The following is a 22738-nucleotide window of genomic DNA, read 5'->3' on the forward strand; positions in this document are numbered from 1 at the left end:
TGTGTGAAAAGGGATTCCAGGTATACCAGAAGGTTCAGGTGGGTCAACAAATGCCTATGCTAGATTTTAAGAGGAAACAGCCCCTGAACATTTGCATAGATATTTTGATAAAAGCAACAGGGGCCTTCTGGGGAATCTATTGCTGAACTAAATCTGTTTCCTGAGCAGCAATAAGGTGTGATTATGGAGTCAGGGTCATTGAATCAGCATATATAGAATTGCTAATTGAACTGAGAAAAGTTGATCACTAGAAAACAGGAACAGTAGCACTGTGAAAAGAAAGGGTGGATTAGGTTTTCTCAAGGAATTATAAGCACACGGGTGCTGATGGACAGCACTGTAATTTGATTGATGTATTTATTAGGTGTTTTATATTGTAAGCCATCCAGAGACTGACTGTAATGAATGGGATAAAAATATCCTAATAAATACATAAATAAAATAATTATCACAGAGGAAAGTAGAAGTGGCCTGCAGATCCTTTTCTTCCTTCCTTTTCCCCCTTTCTTTCCCACCCCTCCCCTTCCCATTTGGGCAGAAGGAATTCATTAGAGTAAACTGTTTTTTGTTTGTTTGTTTTTTGCTATTATCCCATTTAGTCCACACAAATTCAATATTTGGGGCCATCATTTGGGTCATCTGGTCCTTGAGGGATCCATCGTTGGGGGCAAACCTTGTCTTGGTGGTAATCCAGATCTTTACAAAAGCACAATTTGAACCATCTTGACAGTGACAGTTTGGTGTATTGTGCAGCATTACCTTGACCACAGCAATTTCTTTCTTCCTCATACAAATTGTGATCTGGAAGTCCTGCTTTCTCAGGAAGTCTAATTATCTTCTATTGGCAAAGAGAACTTGAGCCTCATGTTTTCCTGGTCTGCGTCTTCTGTGCTCACCTCAGATAAAAGTTGCCAAATCAAAGGCACACATGCTTCTTGTATGATGATTGAATGTGGTTACTCTGGAAAAAAAATATTAAGTGGAAATATTTGATTCCAAGTGATATTTAAAGGCCTTTCTGCTCAAACTGGGCTGATGCTTCACTGTAGCTTCTACAGGGTTGGAAGTTGGTTGTGTGTCCTTTGTCACTTTGGAGGGGCTCATGGGAAAGTCTCTTGAGGGCACAGATGCTGTTTAAAGGCAATCCACCACAGGAAGCAGTCACCATGATGGTGGAAACCACAAAACAGCACATGGGGATGACAGTTTCCTTCATCACTTTGCTCCCTTTCCTTTGTGCCTAAACATGATGGAATATTTATCAGGTACTTGTTGCCCCCTTTTGGGATGATGGAGGAGAGCAGTCCAGTGGTCTGGCCATAAGGTGAGCTGCCTTTGATGCAGCAGAGAGAGATTAACATGCAAATATATGCATCTACTTAGGGTAGTCCTTCTCACACATATACCTCATGAAGTAGGAGGTCTGTTAGCATGGCTTTGTAGCATCCTTCTGATGAAAGAACTAAAGAAAATGAAGTCATACCTCATGTGTAATGTATGGATCTCACTCTTAGAAGTGGTGGAAGTGCATTAGAGGACTGAAGGGGTGGTCCTAGGAGTAGCCGCTACAGTGACTCATGGCTGAGGCCCTGAAATGGGACTTGCAGGTGATGCATAGTGTGACAGTCTGAAGTCCTACCATGGGCTTTCAGGTGGTCTCAGTTGGATGGTCTAGAGCTTCTGTGCAGGACATAGAGGGTCTAGAGCTTCATGACAGATGCATAGATGGTGGCAGATGCTGCCATGCCCAGACAAATTAACTTCACAGAGATGCACATGCTGTTGGAGATGTTCCTACTTATCCATGATGATACTAGTTGGTCTACAGGCCACCCTTGGTTTTCTTTTGCATTCAGGAGTCACACATTTGACGCTTGAATGAACATGGCACATTTCTCCAGCAAGTTCCATGGTTGTGACGCGATCCCTGGACAGCTGCACTCGACCTGCTTTGGGCTACTTCCAGACATGGGTGGCACATTGAACAGTTGTGAGAGCAGGCTTCTGTGGGTGGCAGCATTTCTGTGGTCCACTCTGGTTCACCTGCCCATGGCCCTAAATTCGCATGTTCTCCCATTCCTATTCCTTCCTTCCGGATTGATACAAACTGAGGATCCCTCCACCCCTTGCACACACACACACCCCACTTAGCAGTTCATGTCCAGTTTTAGTTCTGACAAGGCACCACCACTTGGTGAGGCATCATCCCATCTCACACCCTGGAGAGTTACCCTGTGGTGGAAAGGCTGTGTAGATCTGCACTTGGCATGAAGATAGTTGCCTGGGTGGTAGAGGCTCGTGATGCAGAGTCCATGCCTGCCTGCTCCCATTCCAGCGGTAAAGTATTTCTCTGCTACTTGGGTGGTGCCTCTCACACGTCTGGATGATCCCCATCTGGCCCTGTGCACCACATATCTCTCATTACATCTCTCTCCTACAGTGGACTTGGCTGTAGGCATTCCTTGGCACTGGAGGAATATGTGTTAGGAGAGCAGGTCCTTACACCAGGTATGATGCTTGTTGGGAAGGGAATGATGGGCCCATAGAGAGATTGCTGGTTTTAAACCAACCTTTTCAATGACCTCCTTGAACTTCTTCTTCAGGGCCTACAGACTGTCCTTGCACTGGGCTGTAATGCATGAATAGCTCTTTTTTTTTAACCAATGTTCTGAAAAGAATGAGGAAATTGTAGTGTGTGGACCTCATGTAACCCAGGCCTCGGGCTGGTCATTAAGACAACAGATGTGTCCTCTTTTTGTGGACATGGAAGAGAGAAACACTGGGGCAGATGAACCTGGATTAACCCACAGGAGGCTGGAGGCTGGCCAAGAAAGAACCTTTGTTTATTTGTAGTAATTAGTGCATAAGAAATTTCCTTAGTAAATGCCTCCAACATTAGTAATTTCTGCATGGTTGTCCTCTAGTGCCATCTCTGGAGATTCTTTTCTAAATGAAACACATTGAAAGGCTTTTTGTCAGAGGTCTAATGGGATCTTGGTCATTGTGTCTCTGGCACAGTAATAGACAGCTGTGTCTTCTGGGTTCAGATTGTTCATTTGCAGATAGAACTTAGAACTGTCTTTGGAGGCTGTGAATCGCCCTTGGATTGTTGGAGAATAATGATTGCTTCCAGAGCTGTAGTAGTGAACAAGCCATTCCAGTCCTTTGCCTGGCTTCTGCCTGATCCAGTCCATCCAGTAGCTGTTGACATTAAACCCAGTAAGGTCACAGATTAGTTTATGGGATTCTCCAGGTTTTTTCACCACCGGATCTGACACGGGCAGCACCACTTGAGCGAGGACACCTGAAATGGAGGAAGAAGAAGAAAGAAACCCTTGAAATGTTGGGGAACAGAGAAGAACGTGAATGTTATTGTGTGGAACTGATTGACAGAAGGCTCTTATACATAAAGCTGAACATACACAAGGAGGAGGCAGCCAGTGCAAGGAGCATTCCCAAGAAGGACGGCATTGTGGAGGGATGGGTTGAAGCACCAAACGCTTGTGTCCTATGCTGAGAACACTGTGCACAGTGAGAAGTGCTGAAGGCTTAAAAAGGAAGTGGATGTGCACCTGGCTTTGCATATTCATTCAGCATAAGCACAAATACTACTAACTCAGGATGAAAACCATCAAGAAGGCAGAGGTTTCCCTATTTTGCAGATGGGAAGAACTCATGTATTGCACTCAGGTCCCTGACACTGGTTACCCAAAGCAAATTATTCCATCAGTCTTTGGTGCATTCATTTCTTGAGACTCAGGGTGCTTCAAAGAACGATAATTCACAGAGTCTCTCCATCTCCCTGGTTGTTTCTGTGAGGGAGAGAATGATGTGTTTGGCCTGGCCCATATGTTCATAGGTGATAGATATTTCTTGCGTGTGTGTGTGTGTATATACACACATGAATCCATGCTTGTGTTCAGACAAGTATGTATGATGTATGATGTAAGTATGTATGATGTAAGAGGATATAGGGGAAATTTCCACTGGACCCAGCAGGAAGCCAGACTGATACTGGTTTTCTCATAAATATTTATGCATGCAACACACTTTTTAAATGTAAGTTTATCCAGGCAAGATGTTCCACCATTTCAGGACAGACATGTACACATAAAATTTATCATCTCTGTTTCTCATTTAAAAAAAATGCAGCAAGACTTGTCTCTAAACAAGAGGTGAGCAAATGAGCAAAATGGAAGTTCATCAAAGTTTTCCTAGTTCCATCTCAAAGCTTGTTCCAACTTATCAGTTGAGCATATTGTATGATTTTCCAAAATCATATGCCTCACTCTTCTGTGTGTATGAATACTTATTCTTATATTCAGAGAAATTCTGTTGCTTCTACTCATTTCTTTATCCATGTGTGATGCATGGGAGGAATTAAAACTACTTTGCTTTTCAATACAAAAAGACAGGAACCCTCTCTGAGAGTTGAACCAGCAAGGAGCTGTTTCAGTATTCTTCTGAATCTCACAATTGAAATCATGGCCAGTTTCCCATTAGATTTCACTGAGGGCCAACATGGGTTTTTGTATCTCTCTCTGTTCTGAGTCTATCAATTCTGTTCCCAAACATCATATGAGCTTTAAAAAGCTTTCTAGCAGGATTGTCGAATTATTCTACTTTTTGCTTGTTGTTTAGCTCACATTCTTGGCTTGGAAAGAGTCTAAAATGACCTGTGGGCAACTTTGCTTTGCTCCTGTGTTTGAAGTCCACATGCCGACACACGTAACTATTCTTTATTCAAACTTGGGAAATTGTATTCCAAGACAAGAAAGTCACCCCATGGTGCAGGATAAAGGAAATACTCTTCTGAGACCATGCAGATGGATTCGTTCTGTCTTGCTCACATCAGTATCATGGATTAGCCTGTGATAAGAAACTCATCAATCAAACCAGAGGGAAACAAAATATAACAAAAATCTCATGGTACATGTTGACGAAACCATGACTCATGATGACTCAGGAAGAACCTGCTGGACTGCCTGCTTTAGCTTCAGGGACATATTGTGCGGTTTGGAGAGACTTCCCTAAGTCACAACCACCGTAATGGTTATAAAGTCAAAGCTGGAAATTGGGCATGATAGACCTTTGGTGGATGTCTCCCACATTCCAAGCAGTAATCCTTCTTCTGATTCCAACTTTTGATTTACTAAGCATAAAAGATCCCCAGTGAGCTTCTTGGAAGGTTTTGGCCAGGCTTCAGATTCACCTTCTCACATCGTGACTTTTGTATAGAGCGAGGCATGCCCTCAGCTTTCAGTTTGTTCACCTGTAGATGTACTTGCAGGGTTGTTCCTGGACACCCCCATTCAGACTGTCCCCACATGACTAAGAGGATGCTCACCCATTCCAGTCCCTCTTCTGGAGGGTTGGTGTACTACCAAGAGAAAGAGAGAGAGGTGTTTCTGCAGTACAAATTGAGTCAATGCTACTAAGTGTCTAAGGTAGATTCAAAGAGGAAGCAGTCTTAAAATTTCCATAGATATTGGGATAACAGCAGCAAGACAACTCTTTGTTATCTATAGCTGGAAGCAAGCTCTGTCTTGGTAATAATCCACATCTTTACTACTGCACAATTTGAACCTCTTTGACCGTAATGGTTTGGTATATGCCACTGGCTAAGAGGACAACTTTTCATAGCATTTTGCTTGTCTTAGATCTGGAAGAGTATCTCTGTTTTTAAAGTCCTGCCTTCCCCATGAGTCTGCTTCTCTCACAGTGGCAAACAGAACTGTGTCTTCATTGCCTTTTGATGAAGGAGAATATTGCTTCTTTGAAAAGTCCACCTTCCTGATTTTCACTGTCAAAGAGAACTTTATCCCCGTGCTTTCTTTATGCACCTCTTATGGGTCACCTCAACCCAAATATTTCCAAACTGAAGCCAGAAATGCTTAGTGGTACTCTAACTGAATCAGTTAAATCATAGAATCACAGAATAGAAGAGTTGGAAGGGGCCATGAAGGCCATCAAGTCGAACCCCCTGCTGTTGCAGGACACCAATTTACACCACCCCACTCAGATGGCTGCCAAGTTTCTTTTTGAATGTCTCTAGTGTGGGAGAGCCCACCACCTCTCCAGACAGCTGGTTCCACTGTTGTATTTCTCTGACAGGGAGGAAGCTTTTCCTGATGTCCAGCCTGAATCTGAGTTGTCTGAATTTGTCGCAACTTGAATTGATTATTCCGTGCCCTACACTCCGGTATCAGTGAGAAGAGATCTTGACCTTCTTCTTTGTGACAGCCTTTGAGGTCCTTATAGATGGATACTATGTCCCCACTCAGTCTTCTTTTCTCAAGGCTGAACATGGCATTCCCTCAGTCTTTCCTCATAGGGCAGTGTTTCCAAACCCTGGATCATTTTTTTAAATTTTATTTTGCCCTCCACTCAGTCAGAAAAAGTGGTTTATGAAAAATAGACATCATGGATGCAGGGATGTAATTAGCAAGTATAGATGCTATTTAAGCAACCATGCTTACTGTACACTGCAGTGCCTACAGAGTGGGGAAATGAATCACCTCACTTGACATTACAGAGCATATCTGGGGAAAATGCCCCTTGGGGGAATTAAGCCCTTGAGGGACAGAGGCAGTTTTCAGGCAAACTGCAACAGCAAAATTTTATGACAGCTGGAACCACAGAATGGCACACATAGATAATTATTCAGTCATGCATTTATTTAATCTCCTTCATGAATAAACACATTTCAAAGTTTTTTCTGTGCATTTGCTGCCCCCTTTTGGAATGATGGAGGATAGCAGTCTAGCGGCCCAAATATGGGAAGATTTCATGGGTGGAACACAGGGAGAGTTACAAGCAAACCCACTCATCAAAGAGGGGCTGCAGATGTTAGACAAGGAAAAATAGAACTGCTCAAGAGGCAGAGAGAGTGCTCCCAAGAGAGAAACCCTCTTTTAGTTTCTAACTTCCTCATTTGTTACAATTAATGAATTCCCTAGGTCTAACAACTAACTAACCACCTGGTTAAAACTCAAAAAGACAGAATGACCACGAGGTCCACTTTCACAGTCTGTATCCACACTGAAACTCAAGATCAAGCAGACTTTTACCCTTGTGCTGCGTGCAAGGTTTCTGCCCTCCCTGGCCTCACCTTGGGACACCTGTATTACAGTCAGACAGGTGTACTGCCCTGATGACCCAGCTATGCTGATTTACAGCCCCCTGTAAATTCGCCCAGCTAGGAGCTGCTTTTTGTCACAGGCAATAGCATTTTGACCCAATGATTGGTCCTCACCACCTGAACTGGATGGATATTTGGACGTTTGCCTCCCTGCCTGGGCCACTCTCTCATAGAACCTTCAATCATTCAATTCTTTATTTGGTCATGGAGCAGCCAATAAATAAAACACAAAGTGACAATTAGTTAAAAATAAGAAAGGTACAATACTAATGAAATTACAGTAATTTTAAACAAAAAAGTAAAAGCATTTTAAACAAGAAAGTAAAAGCAGAAAACACCCATTCCCAACAGTGTACGGAATGACTATGCCACAGGGAGGTTATTTAGCAGAAAGTATGGAAAGCCAAGATAGGAAAATAATCCATGTAGAGCTCCAAGCTGAATCCTGCAGTGGAAACTGGGGTTTTAAAGAGCAATCCTATGAGATAGTCTAGTTCCCAGTTAGGGTTCCCAGATCTGAGCTCAGGGAAAATGTTCTCATTCCACCCACATGACCCTTCTGCTAAGTGACTGCATCTTATCTAATTGCTTCCCACTGGAATTCCTATTAGGGAAAATGGAGTAATTCATCTGCCACTAGTGATGCTAAAGCAATGCAGAAGGACTTCTGCAGCTCTCCCTATAATTATCTACGCCACTATAATTAGTTCAGTACAGCAGAGCTCCAGCAGCTTTTGAGCAGATGCTACAAACCAAATGAATCAACAACTGAGAAAGTTTGTATAAAATCTTCTCTTTCGGCCATACAGAGTTGGAAAGATGGACGAAAGGCAAGCTGGGGTCTTTCAGATTGAACTTGTGAAAGTCGCCCTTTCCGTTGCACACTTCAGCTTTTAAGCCAGAGGGCATTGGTAGCAGTTTGGGGCAGGTTCACATGAAACATAAAGATAAGGCTGATAGGTTTCTGTTGAAAAGGAGTATTGGTAGAAGCTGTTGATCCCCGTTGCTGTTGTTCGAGAGAGACTGATGCTAGTGGTGAAGCTGCAGGTTTTTTAACCATAGGCAGTTGCCAGGGTTCAGGCTCAAGCAAACACAAGGAATCTGCTGTAGGTAGGAACGTGCCTGCAGGGATGATGCAACTCCTGGTTTTCTTTCTTCTTCTGACTCTCAAAGAATCCAAAGGATATAACAAAACGTGTGCCAGAAGTGTTCCCCTTCCAGGTTCTCATGAATGGCACCAGCCAGGGATCTTCCTCCTTGGCGGGATTATGTCTCATATCATATATGTGTTGAATGAGGTTTCCTTTAAGAAGCACCCATCTAAGGAGCTGGGTTTTGATTTTCCATAGTAAGATATTCCTGCATCTCCTTCATGTATCACTCAAGCTCAAAAAACCTAATTAATGTCAAAGAGAGAAAATTACCTATCTGAGGGTCAACATATTTCTTTCTGCACAGTAAATAACCTGTAATGAGTTTCATGCTGTTTTGCTTTTCCTTCATATACCCAAGAAATTTTCCTTCCATAGGTGCCCCTTGAATATAGAAAAATGGGGTCTATATCCCCTCCCTTCCTTTTCTTTATTGAAGAGCAATGTAAAACATGTTGTAAGAATATAAGTAGCTACTCTATACCATCTATAAGCGTGGCAACCTTGACATGTAATCTGAGGAAGTCATTGCAAAATGCAGTTGACATTGCAAGAAATGGAGAAAAAGAAATAGAAGCTGAACATGCTAAATTCTGCTGTAAGGCATGTCTATGGTTCTCATGTATAGAATACATAACACATGGTTCCTATATAATTATAGGGGTGCAGAAAGTTATTACCTTGGAAAACATTTTAATGTGCTAAGTGAATCAATAGACAATGAAAACTAAAAGCTCCAATGGAAGCAGTGGCTGAGTCTCCCGTTTGGGTTTTAGCTCAAACCTCCGGAGAATTATCCCAGAGTCAAACTCAGTTATATTTTAGAGACAGCACTGTGATTTTTTTTTTAAAATTCAGAGTGCAACCCAAAGCAAATGTTCTGCCACATTGACATTGGATCTTACAACCTCAATCGCCATTAGGTTGCTTGGAATGTTTCTGCGTGTACTTGTATTAGTATATTTGATGTACTTGCGATCTTTTCATGCTTTGCTTTAGGTAATATGACATCTTGATAAGCAATTGCATGCATTATAGAACTCATTTGTGAAATTTCATCTGCAGCATGGTGACCAAGTTATACCAGCATCTCCTGGCTTTGGCAGTTGCTGTCAATGAGATCAATACAGATGCTAGGATTTTGCCCAATGTCACCCTTGGGTTCCACATCTATGAAACTTACTTCTTTGAGACAATGACCTATCGTAGCACTCTGGATTTCCTCTCCAAGTCTCATGGCTTCCTCCCCAACTATGAATGTGACAGGCAGAAAAATCTTGTGGGCATCATTGGGGGATTTGCATCTGATACTTCCTTCCACATGGCAGATATTTTAGGACGCTACAAGATTCCTCAGGTAAGAACTCACAATGGGATAGTGTACCGTAACCTCCCTCACATACGCACACTTACACTTTTAAACGCTTATGTCATAATTTTGTGTTTCTCACTGAGCGGATGATTCTCTGAATTGAATACTGGAGTAGTAATATTGATAGGAAACAACATTTCCTCCAGTGTGGAAAGAAGTGAACTGAGGAGGAAATGGTTTCAGGCTGTAGGAGGATATCTGCTTCAGGGGTGAGTGATGGCTTCTTGATTTTTTTTCTTGCCATGCTGCTTTCCTACATCAGATTCCTACATTTCTCAACAAGGTGTCCTTTGCTTAACATTACAGCCTCTCATTAATTAAAAAAATGTGGATCTTGCTTCACCAAACAAGAGTCACTGCATGTCTTCCTTGTCTATCACTAGATCTTCTATATATATTCTTTAGCTGGCCTATGGCTCATTCCCCCTAGATCAAAGGGGCACAACTCGCTTCCCTTCATTCTATCGCATGGTCCCTAATGAAGTGCATGAGTATTCAGGAATTGTATACCTGCTTCAGCATTTTGGTTGGACCTGGGTTGGACTCTTTGTTGTGGATGATGATAGTGGAGCATATTTCCTGAAGACCTTCGAACCTTTGCTCTCGGAGAAGGGAATCTGTTCTGACTTTACACTTCGACTTCCACGCCACAGTCGAGTCTTTACCAATAATGAAAAGGATGTTAGGTTTGTAAGTATGTTGGAATCTTGCATGAATACTACTGCCAAAGCATTTGTTAACTATGGTGATATTATGACTATTATGTGGCTGGTCACCTTCAAATATTTATTGCTTCCTGATTATATGGAAAGTGCATTTGTTGGCAAAGTGTGGATAATGACAGCACAGAGTGAGTTAATAGTAACAGGCATTACAAGAAGACTAAATTTAGAAATGTTTCAAGGAACAATCTCCTTCACTGTTCACTCAAAGCAGCCTCAAGGATTCCAGGAATATCTTCAGAACTTAAGACCTCAGTGGACACAAGCAGATGACTTCCTCCATGTTTTCTGGGAACAAGCTTTTGAATGTTCATTTCCAAATCCCCAGGAGCTAATACAGGATGTCAAAACATGTCTTGGGGAAGAGAAGTTGGAAAGCCTTCCTAGAACTGTTTTTGATATGCATATGACTGGCCACAGCTATAGCATCTACAATGCAGTCTATGCTTTAGCACGTGCTCTGCACTCCATGCACTCATCCAGGGCCAAGCACAGAGCAATGGTGAGCAGGAAAGGGGTTCATCTTGACCATCTTCAACCTTGGCAGGTAGATTTCCATTACCCAGTGTTTTTCCATGCTACAAATAATGCAATGGAATTGTATGCAACTTCGTTGTCCAAGCAATGATGCATTGTCAGGAAGACTGCTGATCACAGATGTTTCTACACAGAGTACTCTGATTGTGACATAAGATAAAACATAGCAGGAAATGCATGTTGGAAAGAGATAGATATAAAGAGATTGCCTACTGACTTCTTCCTTAAATTTAAGTGGGTGATCTGCTAGATTTTCACTCATCAGAAAATAGAGTAGACCAGTAGTTATACCAGTGTTCACATTAGTGTTTATAAAAGTTGTAATGAGGAGAGCTAAGCCAACAGCTGGGTAAGTCTGTCTGTCTGTCTGTCTGTCTGTCATCTACACATGCATCCATATTTGGGTTTATGAGGGAGCCAGCTTTCCAAAGATGAGGAGACTCGAAGATCACGCACCTGAGCTCTCAAGATTCAAGTATCAGCTAATTAAGCAGCCATGTGAGATTAGCAATAAAGTCAAGGGCAGTTGACTCTGTAGAAGGCAGGGATGCTATTAAAGATCATTATAAGGAAAGAATGGCAAAGACGTGTGTTAATACATTATCCTCATTCTTCTAATAAAAGGATCAAACCCATTTGCCTGTTAGTCACACCTATAACTGTAAGGTGACAGAGGCCAGAGCCTCAAAGGACACACAGTGTCTGAACAATTCATCCTACAGGACCAGGAAGTCTGTCCAGTGTAATGTTCCCTGAGTGAAGTGAACCCCGATGTATTAATGATGCTCCACAAGATGGAAACAAGAGGTGGCCCCGTGTGTAAGTTACATACAGCTGGTAACACTACTGGCTGAGGAATACAGTGGGGAGTAAGATTTTGTTTCCTTCTTTCTAACCATACTTTCAGTTGTACCATTCATTTTGGCATCTCTGTTTCTCTCCATGGTGGAAAGAAGATAAAGAAGGGACAGACTGTAGGCCACCAATGGTAGCTTAAAAGCCAGGCCACCTGCTAAGGCATCTGTCTCTACAGATTGGCAGTCTACTCACCCAATGTACTGGTACCAGCATGGGACCCAGTCAATGGGTCCCTCCACCACTCCACCACTGGGTCCCTCCCTTTCTCCCCACCTCATACCTGGCTGATTAAGACCACACTTCCAGCTCTTGCTGGGAAGGGTATGTGTGAAATAATCACATGGGCAAGTTGGTGCCTTTCTCATTTCTGCCCAAGCAGACAGAAGCAGAAAGGATGTGGCGGGGATGAAGTGTAGCTATTTCACAGCACACACTAAAGGATCCAAGAGTTATATATGTGGCTAATGTCTGCAATCTCAGCAGCATGAGAGCATTTGGAGAAACATCTTCTCTTGAATGTCATAGCCACACCTTATTTATGAGTTTTACAGGTAGGGTACCAAGGGACTGGCAGGTACTTCTCAGCACACCCGTCTTGTGTATTGGCATGGACAAGCGAAAGACAGACAGTTCTCTGAGTGGATGCTGAGACAGTGTAGCCCCTCCCCTGATGTCCTGTTGGCCCCAAACTGTTCAGTTTTAATCAGAATTTACCAAAATTTGTGCAGCACTTCATTTTTACAGTCAGAATTAAACAACACACTAACTACAATCACAAAACTTGCCAGAGGTAGAGAATGGGGGTGGGGAGGAGGGTATGTGTGGGAAATCAAAGCTACCAGATAAATAAATATCCAGGAACAGGTTGAGTACTTAGCTCTTAAAAGTTGGAGCTTTAATTCCTTTGTATTCAACCATGACGTGTATAATTAAGTAAGAACAATCTCTTCTGCTTTTGACCAAGTCCTAATCCTATACAGCTAGAAGCAGGGAGCATACTTGGATCCAAAACATTGTTGTCCTCCTCATATTGGGAAATATTGTACCCACCAAATGTGACTGGTGACGATGGGTGAGATTGTTGCTGCTGCATGATTTGGGGGTTTGGGGTAAGAAGTTAGGAACATATTTGGGAAACATGCAGCTGGATGCTCTGCTTTATTTAATGGATGTAGAAGAAATTTAATTGGCAAAGTTCGTTCTCAGTATTTGCTACCCCAATCAGCTGAGAATACTGATTTTGCCACAGATTGAAAAAGGGACAGCCCTGAAAATGATGGGACAAAATTACATGCCATCCCAAATAGGGACAATTCAATGAAGTAGCAAGGAAACTTCATAAGCATAACATTCTCTCTCTCCCTCTCTCTCCCCACACACCCACTTTAACCCATCTAGCTGCACCCATACCTTCAAGAAAACTCATTTAATAACTCAGTGGGAGAGCAAGTATCTTTTAACAGTAAAGGAGAGATAGATTCTGGATTTGATATAACCAATATGCTTCTATTTCCCAACAACTCCTTTGTTCAACTGCAAGTTGGAAGGGTGTATCCCAGAGCAGTCGATGGAAAACAATTTATCATCCACGAAGACATGTTTGAGTGGCAGAGAAACTTTAATCAGGTCTGGAAACTTTAGTACTCTCGAAGGACACTCTTTTTTTCAAGATAGGGGATCTTAGTGCTGAATGTGACAATTCATTAATAATTTGACCATGAGTAGGGAGGCATGTGCTAGCTGGATGAAATCCGCCAAATCTCACATCTACACCTGTTCCTTTCTGCACCCTGATAAATACAAATTTGTATTTTTTAAAGTTGTGCATTTTAACACATAGTGTGAGCCAATTTTTTATTTTGAAATCACTCATTTCACGCATGGACTTCAACTGCAGATCATGTTTGGATCTATGGGGAATGCTACATTCCATGTGGTATAAGCCCAGTATCTGCATTATTGAATTACATTCAGCATTTGAAAACAATGTAATCGTTTCCATTCAAGTGAAATCCTCTCTACCTTAAGTCCTGGAAAAGGATGTAAGATCCAGATACAAAGCTTTATCAGAATACATTATGTCCAGTTTCTTGTGGGGAGCATGAACAGTACAGGACTAACAATCTTTCTGGACATAGAGGGACTTCAATTGGTGCAAAATAGAGCTGCCAGGTTGCTGACGGGGACGGGGCGTTATGCTCACATGACTCCAGTCCTCCGTCAGCTTCACTGGCTTCCCATTGAAGCCTGGGCCCAATTCAAGGTGTTGATTATGACCTATAAAGCCCTAAACGGGTTGGGTCCTGGCTACCTGAACGAACGCTTATGTCTGTATATGCCCAACCGCCCTTTGAGATCTGCGGGAGAGTCACTTCTCCAGGAACCCTCCATGAAAGAAATTAGGAGAGTAAGTACTCGGAGGAGGGCTTTCTCTGCGGTGGCGCCCAACCTATGGAATTCACTCCCCAAAGAGTTCCGCCTGGCACCGTCGTTACTGGTTTTTCGGCGCCAAGTAAAGACCTTTTTATTTAAACATTATTTTAATTGTTAAAACATATGATCTGGCCAGGGCAACTTCTTTTCCTTCTCTTTTCTCCTCCTATATTTTTATTTACTTATTTTATACTGATAATTTTAATTTTATATTTGTAACTCAGTGTATTTTTGTATTTTTGTATTTAATGGTAATTTATTATGTTCTATTGTATTTCAATGTATTTTATTGTGTTGTAATCCGCCCCGAGGTTTTGGCAAGGGGCGGCATAGAAATGTAATAATAATAATAATAATAATAATAATAATAATAATAATAATAATAATAATTTGCCATTATTAAATTCACCTTTGTTTCTGCATTTCTCCTTGCCCTTGCCCTTCTCCTCCTATTTTGGTGGGGAAAGTCTGCCTTTTCTGGTCTCTTTCATTCCATCAATCCCTCTTTTCTGTTTGACCTCTCATGGATTGTTGATTTTTCTCCTCCATGCAGTTTCTTTTGCAGAACCCAAACACCCTCTTAAATCTTCACCACCCTTCCCTGCACTTGATATTTCCTTCAAACCCCTTTTCTCATCAAGGTACTTTCTCTTGTTTTACTACAATTTCCTTCCCCGTATAAGCCCATGTCTCTGCTATGCCCTTCTGTTGAGCCCCATGGCCACCTGCCGCTCCCACCTGGGATTTCATCCTGGCAAATCTCAAGTGACCTCCTGCTGTTCCTCAATGTATCCTGGCTTGCTCTCCCACAAACTTCCTTTTCCTCCCTCCTGGGCTGAACATAAAGGAGAAAGAAGACAAAAATATTGGATGCAAGTAAATTGGATGGGTGTTGTGGTCAATATTGAAGCTTGGGAAACTGTTGATAATCCCAGACCTTGTAGCTCATTTTTGAGGTCGGTTTTTTTCTCTGTCCATAGCAAAACAATAGGATCCAGAAATATTTGTGGCTATGTTCAGGAACATATTGTCCATTCTACACTTACTTAGTTATTTCATGTTCTCTGTGCACACATATCACCTGCTCACTTGTTTCTTTCCATTTCAGTTGATGAATTTTCCTCTAACACTACATTCTCTCATCTAATTTCCAATCATTTTTCAATGAATAGGTGCTTCCTGTTTCTGTCTGCACTGAGTCCTGCAAGTTGGGCTTCCAGAGGAGAAAGCAGGAAGGAAGGAAATTTTGCTGCTTTGATTGTGACCCATGTCCAGAAGGGAAGATTTCCAACCAAACAAGTGTGTAACTGTTGGTGGATAACATTCCAAATAGCTAGATTAATATAAAGCTAATCATTTATTAATAGTCATCATGAGATGAAGATTGGGGGCACAAAGTTATGTTTTGGGTTTGTTTGTTTGTTGTTGTTGTTGGATTTTTTCGGTGAACATCTCCTTTGAATTCTTACACAATATTGAAGGCTTTTCTGATATATCTGAAGTAAAAACTCACAAGCAAACCAAGTGTCATTAGAACAATCAACCAAATTTCATAATTTCAAGTACTTTAGCTTTGCAAAGCCAAAGAATGATCTTTCTTTCTCTCTCCCTTTTGCATCCTGTATAATGAAAGGATCATGGGGAAACACATTAGGACAAAATGCATCCTCTTCCAGACCAGCATGACCTAACTTGAATGAAAACAAATGCAAGTACCTCTCCTTGCACAAAAACATCAAGCCATGGAATTATCTAATGCAAGACTTGGTGATGGGTTCAAACTTAGCTTTAAATTGGGTATCCAGTTTCATGGAAGATGGCTATCGATGTCTCTAGTCAAGTCAACATTCTCTGCCGAAATGGCCAGTGAAAGTCTGATATTGTGTACTGGCAACTGGGGGATAACTGTGGGAGATGAAATCTTATTATCTTATTAAAGGCCCTACTCCTTGTTCTCTTCGCCTCCTCCTCCTCCTCCTTCTCCCCCTCCCCATCCCCCTCCCATCGCCCTCCTTGGTTGTCCCATCTTTTACACTGGACATGATAATTTTTCACACTTCCTTTTCAAATGAATATGCAAAGAAGGTGGTCATGGTGGCAGTAATGAATACAAGCATGCATTTGATATATAGATACATGCACCTCAGAGCAATAAATGGGCTCTTGCTGGACACTGAAACAAAGTCGTTAGAATAATGTCCTTGTCAATAAGACAAATATGACTTCACAGCTCTGTCCAGCTTAGAGGTGCCAATCAGCACAGATGTCTTCCAACAAGCTCTGTTTTTGGGATTGTTGTGCCCATAGACCATGAATAGATTTTTATCTCACAATGTAATACAGCTGACAATACTATTGATTCAGAATGGATATGGTGGTGCATTTTAACCTATTTTTCTGAAAAAAACCGAGCTCCATGCACAGAATCAGGTGGTAGAAGGAGGAAGCACCAATATTTCTAACATCAAATCATCTTGTGAGAAGCAGATTGATCGACCATGTATCTAAAGTTTTCTTTCCTTTTTTTTCCAGACATGGCTGAATGTTTACAATGCCCGGATGATTATTACTCAAACAAGAGCAGAGACAGATGCATCCCCAAAGTGATAACATTTTTATCTTATCAAGAACCTCTAGGAATTGGCCTGCTGTCAGTAGCACTTTCTTTTTCACTGGTCACAGCCTTGGTGCTTGGAACTTTTCTTAAGTACAAAGATGCCCCCATAGTGAAGGCCAACAACAGGGACCTCACCTACACTCTACTCACCTCCCTCCTGCTTTGCTTCCTCTGCTCCTTGATTTTCCTTGGCCCACCTGGCCTGGTCAACTGCCTTATTCGACAAGCTGCTTTTGGCACAATCTTCTCCCTGGCCGTTTCCTGTGTATTAGCAAAGACCGTCACTGTGGTGATGGCTTTCATGGATACCAAGCCAGGGTCAAACACGAGAAAGTGGATGGGGAGAAGGCTGTCTGCCCTTGTGGTCCTTACCTCCACTTTGATCCAAGCAGGCATTTGTGCCTTATGGCTGGGAACTTTCCCCCCTTTCCCAAATATGAACATGCATTCTGTACCAGGACAGATCATTGCAGAGTGCAACGAAGGCTCTGTCATCATGTTTTACTGTGTGCTGGGCTACTTGGGACTGTTGTCCATCGTCAGCTTTGTGGTGGCTTTCCTTGCCAGGAAACTGCCTGACAGTTTCAATGAAGCCAAGTTCATCACCTTCAGCATGCTGATGTTCTGCAGCGTTTGGATATCATTTGTTCCAACGTACCTGAGCAGCAAGGGGAAGTACATGGTGGCCGTGGAGATCTTCTCCATCTTAGCTTCCAGTGCTGGCTTACTGGGTTGCATCTTTTCCCCCAAGTGCTATATAATTTTGCTGAGGCCAGAGCTGAACAGCAAGGAGTGTCTTGTAAGGAGGAAGAAGTAATGAAATATATTATTGTATACTTTTACTTTTGTTCCCCAATGCTCTGTCCTAGATTAGAAGCTGTGAAACTAATTTAGGATTCTGCTCATCCCATTTTTGCTACTGATAATTTGCATTATAAGGGTGGATCCCCACATATATATGATGATCTCCAGATCACTTTTCAAACTTCAGCCATGTGATTTTGATACCCACCACCTCTTGCTTCGTTGCATAACAACTTCCTCCTGTATAAAATTGAGGCTGCACTTCATAGAGATGGATATATTTACCTTAACATTTCCTCTGAAGCATTCCTCATGTATATTGTTAATTTTACCCCATCAAAAGATGTAAAGGACCTTCCCTTAATATTGAAGTGAAACTCAAGAATTGCAATCATTTGCTTGCCCACCACCATTTACTGCTGTCTGAACATGGATTACTCCATCCCTGCCAATCCATTTCATTTGTTATTACTTTGTGGAAGGTAACTGCAAAATGCAGTTCCTTCCATTTTCTCTCTTTCATCTTTCAAAGCCAGTTGTGTAAATTCTGGGTTGGTGGCTTTATAACAATCCAACATTACTTACCATGGAACCAAAATGTCAGATTCTTCTACCCCATGCTCTGGAATTGACCCTGAGTATTTCTTTGATGTAACCCTACCATCTTAGGTGCTCTTTTTCTGGTCTCCTCAAGCACAACCTTCAAGATTGAAGTAGCCATCAACAATATGTGGGTCCCCTTCAGTCTTTAGATAGCAAAATAATGTAACCCTTCCTTTGGCAAATGAACGGACCTGAGGCGGTACTGTTGCAGTGTCTTCTGGCAGGGAGACCTTGCTTGGGGGAGTCGGCTGACTGCTGCGATGGACAGTTGAGTGGAAACAATGATAACAAGCACTTGGCTCTTTTTAGAACCACATCATTGACAACAGGACTTTTTCAAAGAGCAATTCACATTATTAGTCTTACTATACAAAGACTAATAGCGAATGGGTCATGCCATCAGATGGGTTGCTTTCTTTCAAGCTGAGATAAGCTTGCCTGGCTTTTAAGACCTTGAGCAGAAGCCTTCATCCTTGTAGCATCACCTGGTGAAGCACATTTGTCTGAGATGGAAGATATGGTCTTTACAGAGAACTTTCTCAACTTCTGACACTTCCTGTTAAAAAGCTCTAGTTCAACCCTTAGCCCCCTTTTCCCTACAGCACGAGGCAAACCCATTTGTATTAATATCTGCCTGTACAAACTCATCTAGTCTGTTAATTCTGGGAGAGGGGGGGCTATTCACTTATTTGCTTCATTGCATGATTTCAGTGTGTTTTGATCGACTTTTGGTTGTATTTTCACTATTGTGTTTCTTTCTGATCTGCGTGCTATGGTTTGCCAGCTGGGGTATCAAGGGCATTGATGGGATGAGGGGAGTAGAGTGTAAAAGGAAGAAAGCCAGTCAGCCAGCCAGACGGACAGACGATGGCAATAGCTGTTTTTTTAACTCATTTAGCTTCTTGTAACTCATAGGTGTCTCTCCCTATGATTATCCACACCAGTATAATTATTTCAGAGCAAGAAAGATTCAGCAGCTTTTGAGTAGATGCTAGAAGGAGAATCAAACAACAGTTCATAAAAGTGGTTATAAAACCTTCCCTTCTGCCTTTTAGAGACAGAATGAAAGGAAAGAGGCAGGCAGAGCTGTTGGTGACTGAATTATCGAAACTGTTCTTTTTCTAGTATGGTTCTGGTTTCAAAGCAAAGCATAGGTTGTTCTTTTGGACATAGTTCTGCCATATTGTTCTGCCGTAGTTCTGCCATATTGACTTAAAAGATAAGGCTGAAACACTTCTGTCTGTTGGTAACATTTTAAATGCAGTAATATTCATTGCAACTATTAAAATGCAACTGATGCAAGCAGTGAAGCTGCAAGCAAATTGAGAGAAGTAAAGTGGCATAAGTTAGATGCAGTGGAGTCTTCTCTCTGCTGCAGGCAGTTAAAGGAAGAAAGAAACTTTTCTTATCCACTGTAGGGGTTAGACTTGCAGCTAAGAGGTGGTAGGCAAACTGTCTGCAGCAAAGGGAGTCTGCTCAGGACAGAATGCAACCCCTGACTTTGTTCCTTCTCCTGGTTCTGCGAAAGTGCAGAAGTGATAATGGAAATTGCCCTCGAAGCGATCCCCTCCCAGTTCATCATGAATGGTACCAGCCAGGGATCTTCCTTATTGGTGGGATTGCCTCTCATATCATGTATATTTTGAATGAAGCTTTCTTCAGCAAGCACCCATCAGATGAAATGGGATTTGATTTTCCAGTGTAAGATCCTTATCCAACTTCTTTAATTCTGCATTAAACTGAATTAGCATCAGAGAGTGAAAAGGGGCATTTTTCAAAATGCATTTGTGTGTTGGAGTATTTCTTCATTGATCAAAGATATCATACTGTACAAATTATATATGGGGAACCTAGGATGCTCTCCTTTAAAGGGATGCTCCCCTCCACAATATGGGAAAAGGGCTCTTTGTTTTATTGGTATTTTTCCCTATGTGAGAGGGAATTGAAATATTATCTTTGCATGAAAGTGTCTGAGAAAATATTCTTTGACTTCAGAACTGGAGTGTTTGAGAAATCATCTTCAGGTGGATGCTAAATGCAGAAATATTGGAAGGTTTAATGGGGAAAAAAAGCATCCAAGTTGAATATACCAAGGCAAGACCAGTGTGGTGTAGTGGTTAAGAGCATGGGAGTGGGATTCAGATGATCTGGGTTCTAGTCCCCGCTCAGCCATGGAGCCAACTGGGTGACTTTGTGCCAGTCATAGACTCTCAGCCCAACCTACCTCAAAGAGTTGTTGTTGTGGGGATAAGATGGAGGAGGAGACTGATGTAAGCTGCCTTGAGCCCTTTGTAGGAAAAAGGCAGGATATAAATTGAAAAATAAATAAATAAATATTAAAAAATAAGACAATCATCCTAGGCAGTGAAGCTAATTCGTGCTCAGTAAGGGAAGAGGCAAGGGAAGAACATGCTGCACAGCCATGGAAAAGCCTCTATGCTGAGCATTGTACTTCAGAAAAAAAAATGATACAATCAGCTCTTAAATGTCATCATTCATTTCATGGTTATGTTTGATTATTTCTATAAAACTCAGTTCTGTCTCTCACACAAATGCTATGGAAAATAGGTTTCTAGGTAGAGTAAATATAGTTCAGTGCATGGGAAACAGCATGATGACATAGAAAATCATTAGCCATGGAACTCAGATGTAATGTGTAGTTTGACCCAAGAATCAGTGTAAATTGGTTACTCTGATTCCAGTGTTTGACCTTTTGCGATTTTAACCTGAACTTTATGGAGACTGTTCACTAAAGCTTGGCAGGTCCTTTAAAAATGTCATGATATCTTGTTTGAGAAATTTATGAACTTTGGAATATATGAATGAACTGTCCACTGGATTATGCCATGGCTTATGGAAGCAGAGGCTATCTATCAGTGGTGAGTCATCACGGTGGCAGCTGGTGAAAATAGCAGTCCCCCAGGGCTCAGTTTTGGGACTGACTTTGTCCAGCCTTTTTATCAGTGAACCAAGGAGGGGGTAAGCAGTCTTCTGACTGAGTTTGCAGGTGATACCAAAGGGGTACTGGTGGCCACAATGGAGAAGCAGGCACTTCAGATCCAAAAGGTTCTGGGCAGACTGTGGAAGTGGGCAGGGTACAACAGGATCTGGCATTCAATACAGATAAGTGAAGAGTTTTGCACTTGGGACTTAGGAATAGGTGCCATAGATATAGGGTGGGGAAAACTGCTGTTTTCCCATGTGGTGGAGAGAAGGACATCTCCAGTGGTGCAAAGATGGAACTGCATTTTAGAATGAATGTCATGAAGAACTATCTGATGGTTAGCACCCTTAGAATATGCAATGGGCACCCACGGGCAGGTGGTGGAAGCCCCAAGAGTGAGGTCATTCAAGGAATGGTTGAACAACCACATGTTGGACATTACATGAGCAGAGCTGGCCCAGGAGGTCTGTTCTGACTCACTATGTTTCTGTGTTTCTGAACATAACCTGTACTCAGAATCAGGCATACATAGCACCTTCAAATTCAGGATGAAGAATTCTCTGTATCCTCAGCTCCCCTGCCATGACAAGAATCGGACTCAATTGCCACGATGCTGTTCAATGTGCATCTGAGACATTTAAAAAGAATTGTCTCACCTTTCAAGTTCTTTTAGGTACAGTTAACCAGCATCCTGATCAACAATTTAATGTATCACCAGTGAAATGTCATATCACTTTATCTACAGCATGATGACCAAGCTCTACCAGCACCTCCTGGCTTTGGCATTTGCTGTAAGTGAGATCAATAAAGATCCTCGGAATTTGCCCAATGTCACTCTCGGGTTCCACATCTATGACAACTACCTATTTGAGACAATGACATATCGCAGCACTCTGGGCTTGCTCTCCAAGTCTCATGACTTTCTCCCCAACTATGAATGTGGCACTAAGAAAAGTCTCATGGGCATCCTCGGAGGATTTTCTTCTGATACTTCCTTCCACATGGCAGATATTTTAGGTCTCTACAAGATTCCACAGGTAAGGGCTCAGCATGAATACCATCCCCCTGCCACCCTTGATAGCTCATCCCAAAAGTGGTGGTGGGGGTAATACAGTGGTTCCAAAAGATGGAGAAGTATCATTCAATGGGAGAAAAAATCCCTGGCATAAAGGAACAAAGTCAAAGAGGGAATGGCTTCAGACTCTGAAGGAACATCTCCTTCAAATCTAAATTGTACACTAGTAATTGACATTTTCTCTCTTTCTCATAAATGCATGTTCATAAAATTCTGTGAAGGCAAAGACACATGTTTCTTTAAATTTGTCAATTTCCACCAAAGCACGGCATTGAAACATTGATTTTCCCTCATCAAGTATGAGCCACTGCATGGAAAATTTTTCCTCCAAGCCAGTCACTAGATTTTCTGCCTATTTTCTTTAGCTTGCCTATGGCTCATTCCCCCCAGAACAAACAGACACAACTCGCTTCTCTTCCTTCTACCGCATGGTTCCTAATGAAGTGCATGAGTATTCAGGAATTGTGCACTTGCTTCAGCA

At 42.0% G+C, this 22738-nt stretch overlaps 1 protein-coding gene and 1 gene segment (V, D, J or C); one reads left to right on the forward strand and one right to left on the reverse strand.

Moving 5' to 3' along the window:
- Positions 1-2975: 2975 nt before the first annotated feature.
- Positions 2976-3569, reverse strand: LOC123025531. The segment is given in 2 exon segments: positions 2976-3304; positions 3423-3569. Coding segments are annotated over 2 exon segments (378 nt in total).
- A 6563-nt stretch (positions 3570-10132) lies between these two features.
- Positions 10133-22738, forward strand: part of LOC123025532 (vomeronasal type-2 receptor 26-like) — a 17817-nt gene continuing 5211 nt past the window's right edge. The window contains exons 1-5 of the mRNA XM_044434354.1: positions 10133-10933; positions 13180-13407; positions 15387-15513; positions 16747-17644; positions 21928-22219. Of these exons, the coding sequence (XP_044290289.1) occupies positions 10133-10933; positions 13180-13407; positions 15387-15513; positions 16747-17644; positions 21928-22219 (2346 nt within the window). The remainder of the gene's footprint in view (positions 10934-13179; positions 13408-15386; positions 15514-16746; positions 17645-21927; positions 22220-22738) is intronic.

Source organism: Varanus komodoensis, unplaced genomic scaffold (assembly GCF_004798865.1).
Source record: "Varanus komodoensis strain SLA01 unplaced genomic scaffold, ASM479886v1 scaffold273, whole genome shotgun sequence".
Taxonomy (NCBI): Eukaryota; Metazoa; Chordata; class Lepidosauria; order Squamata; family Varanidae; genus Varanus; species Varanus komodoensis.